General features: G+C 46.0%; 1 protein-coding gene across 1 annotated transcript; it reads left to right on the top strand.

The window, feature by feature from the left end:
- Positions 1–2,184: 2,184 nt before the first annotated feature.
- On the top strand, positions 2,185–10,777 carry HEBP2 (heme binding protein 2). The gene is made up of 4 exons (XM_032408299.1): positions 2,185–2,371; positions 2,891–3,026; positions 3,738–3,918; positions 9,892–10,777. The coding sequence occupies exons 1-4, from the start codon at positions 2,270–2,272 to the stop codon at positions 10,088–10,090; spliced, it is 618 nt and encodes a 205-aa protein (XP_032264190.1). The 5' UTR covers positions 2,185–2,269; the 3' UTR covers positions 10,091–10,777.
- The last annotated feature ends 355 nt before the right edge of the window (positions 10,778–11,132 follow it).

Genomic DNA, 11,132 nt, shown 5'->3' with positions numbered 1-11,132 from the left:
CTTGTTGATTTTGTTGCTTAAAATGGCCTCGGAACAAAGCAGTGAAGTGCTGTCTCCTTGCCTGAGGGGCAGGAAGGCTGGGATGTGCCTTTTGGAGGAGATATGTGTGTCGTATCAGCTTCATTAAAGTCCGAGTTACAGTGTTGGTGATGAGTTCAATGTTCACGAACCAACAATATCTATTAAATAAGGTATCTTTATCCAATAACACATATAAAACAAGGTTATGTAGTGATTGGTTGACAAAAATATTGTGACCCGAGACTCACAGGAACCTAACTCTGTATTTCCTCTAGAAGCAATAGTTCAGGATTCATTAATTCAATGTTCATGGCGACTTTATTTTTTTTTAAGATTTTATTTATTTATTTGTCAGAGAGAGAGCATAAGCAGGGAGAGGGGCAGAGGGAGAGGGAGAAGCAGGCTCCCCACGGAGCAGGGAGCCCGATGCGGGGCTCAATCCCAGGACTGGGGTCATGACCGGTGCCCAAGGCAGACGCTTAGCCGACTGAGCCACCCAGGCGTCCCTCGGGGTGACTTTATAGAACAAAGCTGCTGCAAAGAATGAGAACGGGCTGTGGTCACTGCTGCAGGGCTCTGCAGGCTCCCTCCCCCACTGGGGTGAAATGGAGGTACCTGTTCTCAGAACCGAGCCCCATGGTGCCACTGCATGTGCTGTAAAGCTTCAATAGAATATCTTCTGCATAATGTCACACAAACATTGATTAAATATGTGTTATTAGAACAATTCTAATTGTTCTAATAATCAACAAGATTACTAGCTAGATTAATTAATAATTAATTAATTAATCAACAAGAAAACTAGCTAGATTATTTTGTGAGGACACCACCAGCAGTCTGCCACCGGGAGAAGGGCCTGCTCCGAACTTGCTGGCATCCTGGTCTTGGACTTCCAGCCTCCAGAACCTTGAGAAATAAGGTTCTGTTGCTTATAAGCCCTGAGAGTGTGATATTTTGTTACAGTAGCCGCACAGATTAAGACACTGCATTGTTTCATTTATATGAAATGTCAGAAATAGCAAACCTATAGAGACAGAGGGCAGATTAGTAGTTGCCTAGGGCTGGGGGATGGGGAATTGGGGCGCGATGGCTAAAGAGTATGGGGTTGTGGGTGGGGGGAGAGGTGATAACAATGCTCTAAAATTTATTGTAGTGATGGTTGCACAACTGTGAATATACTAAAAACACTGAATGGTACACATTAAATGGGTGCATTTTATGGTGTGTGAATTATATCTCAATAAATCTCTTAGGAAAAATAAGGAATAAATCTAACCAAATAGTTTCCAAGGCACTAGAATCGCTCTACCCCCTATTTCTCTGCCCCCCCTTTTACCTCCCTCCCCCCAGCCTGATAGTTCTAGTGCGACCAACTCACAGGTGCTGGGATCCTTTTCAGGCAAAGGTCCATAAACCAGGACAGTTGACGATTCTCTCTAGGCATGACTGTTGCCCCATCTACCTCCTCCCGCGAGGGACCCTGATGGATGTTGGGCACCTTGGACACCTTCTAGGTGTGAGTAGAGGCTCACGTCCCTGGCTGGGCCCCGGATCCAACTCGCGCATGGAGCCCTGGGCCCACGGGGGTGCCAGAAGGTACAGCCAAGGTCCCAGTCTGCAGTCCGCCCACCTTCCCACCCAGCGAGCAGGCGCCCTCCCGCCTTCCACTGAGTGCACCCAGGCTGCGGGCCTGGCTCACGCCACTCCCCGGGGCTAGTCGAAACCGGCTCCCTGCCCGGGTGGGGCCGCGGAGAGGTTCCCAAACCGGTTACATCAGAAACCCCGCAAGCCAGTTGCTGAGTCCTCCACCCCCGACTCCCACAGTGGACACCTTTGTGCGCCGGTTAATTTAAGAACAAGGGCGGGGGACGGGAGGGACTCCCAAAGGAAGCCCGGGCTAAGCGGACCCTGCAGTCCTGTCTCCGGCCCTCACCGCTGCAGGGGCGGAGCCCGGCAAGGGGGGCGCGGCCCCGCGGGAGCTGCCCGGGTGGGAATCGGGGGCGGGCTCGCGGTCGCAGCGCCCCCTCCCGGCCCAGGGGCGGACGGGCTCCTGCGGACTCGGTCCCCCTCACTGCGGGGAGGAGGGGCGCGGGTCGGCGGGGTGACCGGGGCTCCGGGCAGCGCCGGGGCGGGGACTCGCGGCCGGGCAGGCGGGCGCGGCGCGCACTCGCAGCGGGGCGGCCCCGTCCTGCTCCTCTCGCCAGCCTCTCGCCAGCCTCTCGCCCGCCCCGGAGCGTCGGCGCCGCCCATGGCCGAGGTGCTGGAGCCCGACCCCGCGACAGCCGAACGCGCGGCGGCCCAAGCCGTGGAGACGCCGGGCTGGACGGCGCCGGAGGACGCGGGCCCCCAGGTAGGCGCCTCCCGCGGGCGCGGACGGTGCGGGCCGGAGCGCGCCGGGTGATTTGCAGTGGGGCCGGAGGGTCCCGCAGATTTAAGTAAAACGTTCCATTTTTAAAGTTGTCTGGGTCCCCAGCTCCGTTCCTGCCCAGATGGGGAAATTCGGTCGGTTAGCCATAACCCTAGGTTATGGCTACATCTCCATCTCAACTGGCCACATCTCGGTTTCTTTTGAGGTTAAAAAAGAAAAAGGAATTGATCAGGTCCCAGAGCCCGCGGTGGGACCCTCCTGGCCCAGAGGACGGAACAGATGCTAGGTCTTACCGACCCCCCGACCCCTGCGTGGGGGCGGAGGCCCCCAGCCTCTCTAATCCAAGGATGGGAGCCTCGGGGAAGGGGCGCTGCCAGGTCCTAAGGAACCAGAACCAGGGGTCCATCCCAGGTGGACCCGAGATCAAGGCACCTGTACTGTTGCCTTTCACGTCCTGCCTTTTTAGAATTGCTTCCCTCAGTTTTCTCTGTTCCATTTTAGCCCGGAAGTTATGAGATCCGGCATTATGGACCAGCCAAGTGGGTCAGCACTTCCGTTGAGTCCATGGACTGGGATTCAGCCATCCAGACTGGTTTTACAAAGCTGAACGGCTACATTCAAGGCAAAAATGAGAAAGGTGAAGACGATTTACCTTATATATATTGTGGTTGAGTCCCCTGGCTTATCTTGCGTTTTAGGTTATTAAAGAGATATACTTTAGAATAGAAAAATGAGATCATCGAATACTTAAATGTTTGAAGACAGGGACTCTGCTCAGGACCCTTAGCAGAGTCTAGAGGAGGGTAGTGCTTTTCAACCTCTATTCTTGTCTGTTTCTGCTGGATGAACTGGGCCTCTGTGTAACTGGTGTTAAGTCCTTTTGATGGCTAATGCTTCGAGGTAATTTGGTGACTGGTAGGTTAAGAGTGATCAGGAGGCAGGAAGGTACTAAGAACCCAAGATCAAGGGTCTCAAGACATCTGGTTCGGGCTCTGACGCTATTTATGTTTTAGCTGGTCACTTAGCCTGTGGGATCTCAGTTTCCGAATTGTAAAAAAAAAAAAAATACGATCTCTAATTTTCCCTTCCATCCCTAAAACTAGAATTTATTAACCAAAAATAGTAGTACAGAAAGTGTTTAATGCGGCCAGTGGATAATTGAATCATTCTGCCCTTATTTTTAATGATGAAAATTATCTCAAAGGTAAATTTTATGTCAGTAGCATAATGTAAGTCAGGAAACTCAGATCAAAAAATAGTAGGTTAAGTTTTAAAAGTAGTCATAAATATGCTAAATCTGCTTTGATGGTCTTCTCGCGGTATTTAAATATATTATTTTACGGTCCAGAGATGAAGATAAAGATGACAGCTCCCGTGACAAGCTATGTGGAGCCCGGTTCCGGTCCTTTCAGCGAGTCTATCATTACCATTTCCCTGTACATCCCCTCTGAACAGCAATCCGATCCGCCCAGGCCTTCAGAGTCAGATGTCTTCATTGAAGACAGAGCTGAAATGACTGTGTTTGTACGGTAAGTGGTAGATAATTTATAGCCCTGCTGACTGCTAGTTTTCCTCGCCTGCTCTCAGTTGAGCTCCTCTGCAATTTCAGCAGGCTTTTCACCCTTCTGTAAAAAAAGAGGTCTAATGCATTTTGTGGTGTTTTCCTCCTGGCTCAGTTTTATGTGTTCCTAAGGGTCTACTGCAAGATATAATTAATTCATGTAATGAAGAGTTTGTGGCATACCTTCCACAACTAAGACACAATGCACATTATTCTCAATCTGCCGTTGAGGTAAACCTGAACAAGAATCCTAACACACAGTGCAGGGTACTCCTCCTCCTCCCAGCTTCTAGGTTCTGATAGCCCCGGGCTCTTCCTGTGTTCCCCAGCCCGAGGGATGCTAGCTGTTCCGGCATTCATTGCCTCTGTTCATCGAGTGGTTCCTTATACTTATACTGTTTTAGGCTTCCGGTACCTGTTTGACACATGCTTAAATTCTCTCTGTTGAAATCTAAAACACGCACAGAACATGGTAGCAGTCTCATACTGGTGTTGCTTTATTCCTTTCTCTCCTTCTTGTCACCACCCACCTGCTAAAGGAATCTGTCTGTCTCTGTTTCCATGGGCTCCTCAGACCACCACAGTCTGGGAGAGCCCACACCATCTCCTTGGGGCTGCCCTCGTCACCCTCAGCTGTGCCCTTGCCTTTGGCACGTGATGGCAGCTCTTGTCCGTGTGGCCCCTGCGGCCTTAGTGTATTGACCCATCTGTTCTCTTGATGGGTCAGAAGCTGAGCCATCCTGTTCAGTCTCAGAAAGTCATTGTCTTGCCATTCTTCTCCTCCTGTTCCTCTCTCTCACCCAGGAAGCGCTGTTGATGCCCCGCATTGACTCCCATGTCATAGCAGACTTGCTCTGGGTGATCTGTTTATAAAACTTCAACTACGTGTGTCCAGTGACTCTCAAAATTTAGTGTCTCCAGCCCCGATTACCCTACTTACTGGACATTTCCATGGGAGGTAGGTGGGGATCAAACTCAACAGCTCTACAAATGAGCTTTCCCTCAGTTCTCAGTGTATGTGAGCAGTGATCTCTTGCCTGTCTCAGCAAAGGGCTTCATCAGCCAGACAGCGTCCCCAGCAAGGACCTCAAAGGCCACCATCAGCGCACCCATCCCTGACAACTGGTTACCAGATCCGGTCCAGGCTCCTTGGAAATGATCCATGATTCTGTTCCCTCTCCCCTTCCCTGTGACTTCCTCAGGTCCTCATCCTCTAGGAACCACACCTCAGTCATTTCTGTGTGCCCCAGTGCTTGGCACAGTGCCGGACACTCAGTAGATGCTAGGATGTCTATTCTTCTCAGGTCTTGACTGCTCCACTTCAGTGGCCTCCCAACTGCTGGGAGTAACCTGCCCACCATTCTCTTCCTCTCATGCTCCACACGGGAACCCATGGTCTTTCTTACCACCACAGCAGCAAAACAAAACAAAACAAAAACCCCACCCCGTGACTTCACTAAAAATCTCTGTGACTTTCCACTTGCTTCAGGGTGAAGTTCAGACTGTTCACAATGCCTTTTATAATGTGGCCCAACCGTGTCTCCCCACTAGCTACATTCCATTGACCTTCCCACCCTTCCCCGAGCAGCCCGTGTTCTTCCACATCTCTCTTTTTTTCTTAAGTTTTTATTTCAATTCCAGTTAGTCACCATACAGTGTCCTCTTAGTTTCACGGGATTCAGCACTTCCCTCCATCACCTGGAGCTCATCATGACAAGTGCCCTCCTTCCTCCCCATCACCTGTTTCACCCATCCCCCACCCACCTCCCCTCTGGGAACCACCAGTTTGTTCTCTAGAGTTAAGAGTCTGTTTCTTGGTTTGCCTCTCTTTTTTTTCCCCTTTGCTCATTTATTTTGTTTCTTAAATTCCACATGAGTGAAGTCACATGGTGTTTGTCTTTCTCTGACTAACTTATTTTGCTTAGCATAATACTCTCTAGCTCCATCCATGTTGTTGCAAATGGCAAGATTTCATTCTTTTTATAGCTGAGTAATATTCCATTGTGTATATATAGCACATCTTCTTTATCCATTCACCCATCTATGGACACTTGGGCTGTTTCCATGTTTTACCTGTTGTAGATAATGTGGCTCTAAACATCAGGGCACATATATCCCTTTGATTTAGTATTTTTGTATTCTTTGGGTAAATACCTAGTAGTGCAATTGCTGGATTGTAGAGTGTTTTTTTTGTTTGTTTGTTTTGTTTTTAACTTTTTGAGGAACCTCCATACTGTTTTCCAGAGGGGCTGCACCAGTTTGCATTCCCACCAGCAGCGCCCTTTCTCCACATCCTCGCCAACACCTGCTGTTTCTTGTGTTGATTTTAGCCATTCTTACAGGTGTGAGGTGGTATCCCATTGTAGTTTTGATTTGCATTTCCCTGATAAGTGATATTGAGCATCTTTTCATGTGTCTGTTGGCCGTCTGTATATCTTCTTTGGAGAAGTGTCTGTTCATGTCTTCTGCCCGTTTTTTAATTGGATTTGTTTTTTGGGTGTTGAGTTTTCTAAGTTCTTTATATATGTTGGATACTAACCCTTCATTGGATATGTCATTTGCAAATATCTTCTCCCATTCTGTAGGTTGACTTTTAGTTTTGTTGATTGTTCCTTTGCTCTGCAGCTTTTTATTTTGATGTGGTCCCAATAGTTTATTTTTGCTTTTGTTTCCCTTGCCTTAGGAGACATATCTAGAAAGAAGTTGCTGTGGGCAATGTGAAAGAAGTTACTGCCTGTGTTCTCTTTTAGACCTTATGGTTTCAGGTATCACATTTAGGTCTTTAACCCATTTTGAATCTTTTTGTGTATGGTGTAAGAAAGTGGTCCAATTTCATTCTTTTGCAAGTTGCTGTCCAGTTTTCCCAACACCATTTGTTGAAGAGACAATCCAATATCCCATTGAATATTCTTTCCTCCTTTGTCGAAGATTAACTGATCATATAATCATGGGTTCATTTCTGGGTTTTCTATTCTGTTCTATTGATCTAAGTGTCTATCTTTGTGCCAGTACCATACTGTTTTCATTATAGAACTTTGTAATATAACTTGAAATCTGAAATTGTGATGCCTCCAGCTTTGCTTTTCTTTTTCAAGGTGGCTTTGGCTATTCGGGGTTTTTTGTGGTTCCATACAAATTTTAGGATCGTTTGATCAAGCTCTGTGAAAAATGCTGTTGGTATTTTGATAGGGATTGCATTAAATATATAGATTACTTTGTGTAATATAGACATTTTAACAATATTTGTTCTTCCAATCCATGAGCATGGAATGTCTTTCCATTTCTTTGTGTCCTCTTCAATTTGTTTCATCAGTATTTTATTTATTTTTTTAAAAGACTTTATTTATTAGAGAGAGAGAGAGAGTGGTTGAGAAAGCAGGAGTGGGGGGAGAGGTAGAGAGAGAGGAAGAAGCTGACTCCCCACTGAGCAGGGAGCCCGACTCAGGGCTCAGTTCCAGGACTCTGGGATCGTGACCTGAGCCAAAGGCAGGCACTTAATCAACCGAGCCACCCAAGCACCCCTTTCATCAGTATTTTATAGTTTTCAGAGTACAGGTCTTTTACATCTTTGGTTAGGTTTATATCTAGGTATCTTATGGTTTTTGGTGCAGCTGTAAATGGGATTGATTCCTTAATTTCTCTCTCTGCTGCTTCATTATTGGTATATAGAAATGCAACAGATTTCTGTAAATTGATTTTATATCTTGCAACTTTACTGAATTCGTTTATCAGATCTAACAGTTTTTTGGTGGAGTCTTTCAGGTTTTCTATATATACTATCATGTCATCTGCAAATAGTGAAAGTTTTACTTCTTCCTTGCCATTTGGATGTTTTTTCGTTATTGGATTGCTGTGGCTAGGACCTTCCACATCTCTTTACCTGTGACCTCAGGCAGGTTCCTCAGATTTTCTTGCCTGAAGGTCTTCATCTGTAAAATGTGTATAGTTATAGTACCATTTCATAGGGTTGCCATGAAGACTAAATGAGTTAATTTCTCTAAAATAGTTAAAATGTGCACCTTACCTTAACTACTAGTTCTAGCTCTTTCTTTCTCCTCTTCCTGGAGCATCCACTTTCGTCCTTCAGGACTTGGATCAAATGGTACCTCCTCTGTGATGCCTTCCTCAGTTTCTCCAGTTAGCTAGCCACTCTGTTCTTCTATTATTCTAAGTTATAGTGATAGAGGTACAAACTGTAACTTTCTCAAGAATGCTGCAACATGGTACTCTGTTCATACCCTGCAGCTCCTAGCAAGGCAGGTGTGTGGGAAGAGAATCATATGTTTGTGTATTGAATAAAGCTGTGAGGGATCATTGTAGAACAATATGTATTCGGAGAACAAAGGATGATTTCTAACTAGGGGGTTCGAGATTTGATTTCAGGGCAGAAATAGGATCTGAAAACAAGTTTCCTTAGGCAGAACAGACTATGAGTTGGCTCTTCATTAAGGAAATAATAGATTTAGGAGGCAAATATTTCTTAACACATGGTTCAGAATTATCATTATCAGTCAACATTCTGAAAATTAGAACAGTTTTATCAATTTATCTTCAATGTTTTATTTCATGTACATGTGTGTATATAGATTCCTATACTATTCGATGAGGATTTAAAAGATACCGCATGCTACGAACAATTCTAGATGCCTCATGAACATCGTTGAATCAAATACACATAGTGTGTACCCTTGAGAGCTTACATTTTACCTGAAGAATGGTAGGACTAAGCTTTTCCATTGGCACATTGATAATACAACTTATGCTAAAGAAGGTATATTGGGAATATTCGTGATTTTCTGTGTTTCCTATTCTTAACTTTCAAAATCAAATTCATCATATTTACATGTCAGCAACTCAGCTAGGTCTGGGTGCTGTCATAATTTAACCTCAGGATAGTTTTGTTTATATACTTGAAAATCTATACTTAAACTTTTATTCTCTTTTCCCACTTTTTATTTAAATCTTTTGACTGTCTTTTCTTCCTCATCCCCATGGCAACCTCCAAACTGGCTCCTTCCCTCCAGTCTCTTTTCCATCTTTCCCGGATCCTAAGAAGTTACTTTTCTGCTCAGCATCCTTCAGAATAATCTCAAAAGGCCTTGAGATGACATAAAAGATTCTTCTTTCTGGCTCTGACTCACCTTTCAGAGCTCATTTTGTGCCTCACTATGAACATGCTTTGTATTTTTGAACTTCTGTTCCTTTTCTTCTCCTTCCCCTTTTCTTGCCCAGCAAAGCCATCCTCCATTCCAGACCCAACTCAGATGACATCCCGTACCCCTGATTCAGTCATATCCTCGGGGTTCCCAAGCATATCGATCCTGTCTCCGTTAAATCTCTTCTCAGGCTGTATGTAAAGAGCTGCCAAAATGTTCCCCTCTTCCAGTAGACTATAAATTCATAGGGTCGAAACTCTACCATATTCATCTGTGATGTGGCACCTACCCTTTTCCCAAGGAGAGGAGGGGAGGGGAACTGTTCCATAGAAAATTGGAAGTCTGAAAGGGAGTTTTCTAAGGGGGTTTCAGTATGGTCCTCTGACCGGCAGCATCAGCATCATCGGGAGCTTGTTAGGAATGCAGATTCTCAGGCCCCACCCCAGACCTCCTGCATCTGCATTTTAGCAAGATTCCCAGGTGATTAGTATGTGCTTGTGAAAGTCTGAGAAGCAAGAGTTAGAGCACGAGATGGTGAACGTTCCAAGTCTGCTTGCCAGCAGCTGGGACATGTGCCTCCTCGTGGGTCCCCTCCATGTGTGGCGAGGTGGCGCTGAGAATGGGAACCAGAGGAGAGGAGGTTGGCTGCTGGGGGAGGGGGAGCTGGGGGAGCTTGGAAGCTGCACTTGATCCAGCCTCATCGTGTCAGCTTCTGCTCCCCTTTTCGGACTGACATTTACATCAGCGTGAACATCATTCATGGTTATTTACTTTCTCCTTCACAGGGCTTTCGACGGATTCTCTAGTGCTCAAAAGAATCAAGAACAACTTTTGACATTAGCAAGCACTTTGAGGGAAGAAGGAAAAGTTTTCAATGAGAAGGTTTACTACACCGCAGGCTACAACAGTCCTTTCAAGTTGCTTGATAGAAATAATGAAGTGTGGTTGATTCAGAAAAATGAACCCTCCAAAGAAAATGAATGAGAAAAAAACCCGAGGAAGTTCCATTGCTTACTGTAGACATCAACACTACCTACCCGCAAAATGCAGGTCTAGTTGCTCTACCAGAGTGAACTGTGATGAACTGAGCTTATTTCCAAGGTGCCTTTTAATGCTTGAAGCTTTATCTAGATACACAGGGAACAGGGGACAGTATTCTAGAAACATGTGAATCAGTCACAGCTCTGGGGGAGTTTATTTCTGTGAGGTTCCCGGGAAGTGTCCTGTTACTTGACCCTTCTTCACATCATGTTGCCTTTTTCGACTTGGATTTGTGTCATTTGGATATTATCCCCTCCAGATATTATCAATAAAAATGCCAAAGAGGTATCCTGTATGGCACGGCTAGGCTATGAAGCCTTGTGAGGTGAAGTTCAGTTGAAAACAAAAATCAGATTCTTTTGCACCTGACCCTGTCACATTCTTTGTGGGCTCCTCTTCCCCATCTGCCCAACCGCCCTCACTGCAACAGAAAATTCCCACCATACTCAAAAGGGTCGATAATATTTCATGGCAAAGAACAAATTTATGAAGTTAGGGACTTCTATTCCAAAACTCAATAAAGGCATGTTCTTTCCCGAAGGCATGTATACAAACATGTAATTTTAAAATTCACACCCGCTTTTAAAGTATTTCATCTAGTGGGGCGCCTCAGTGGCTCAGTCGTTAAGCGTCTGCCTTTGGCTCAGGTCATGATCCCAGGGTCCTGGGATCGAGCCCTGCATCGGGCTCCCTCATCCGCAGGAAGCCTGCTTCTCCCTCTCCCACTCCCCCTGCTTGTGTTCCCTCTCTCGCTGTGTCTCTGTCAAATAAATAAATAAAATCTTTAAAAAAAAAATAAAGTATTTCATGTCATTCTGGAGGTCATATAAAAATGATTATAGTTGGGCGCCTGGGTGGCTCAGTTGGTTAAGCGACTGCCTTCGGCTCAGGTCATGATCTTGGAGTCCCAGGATCGAGTCCCGCATCGGGCTCCCTGCTCAGCGGGGAGTCTGCTTCTCCCTCTGCCCTCCCCTCTCTTGTGCTC

Source organism: Phoca vitulina, unplaced genomic scaffold, assembly GCF_004348235.1.
Source record: "Phoca vitulina isolate PV1807 unplaced genomic scaffold, GSC_HSeal_1.0 scaffold9, whole genome shotgun sequence".
Lineage (NCBI taxonomy): Eukaryota > Metazoa > Chordata > Mammalia > Carnivora > Phocidae > Phoca > Phoca vitulina.
This window is presented reverse-complemented; position numbering and strand designations above follow the sequence as displayed.

What these genes read in the sequence shown, in the direction of transcription:
- HEBP2 (XM_032408299.1), top strand. Translation starts at nt 2,270, where the DNA reads ATGGCCGAGGTGCTGGAGCCCGACCCCGCGACAGCCGAACGCGCGGCG. An exon ending in TCAAGGCAAAAATGAGAAAG is followed by an intron (nt 3,027 to 3,737) that starts GTGAAGACGATT and finishes TTTACGGTCCAG; the next exon opens with AGATGAAGATAAAGATGACA. An exon ending in GAAATGACTGTGTTTGTACG is followed by an intron (nt 3,919 to 9,891) that starts GTAAGTGGTAGA and finishes TCTCCTTCACAG; the next exon opens with GGCTTTCGACGGATTCTCTA.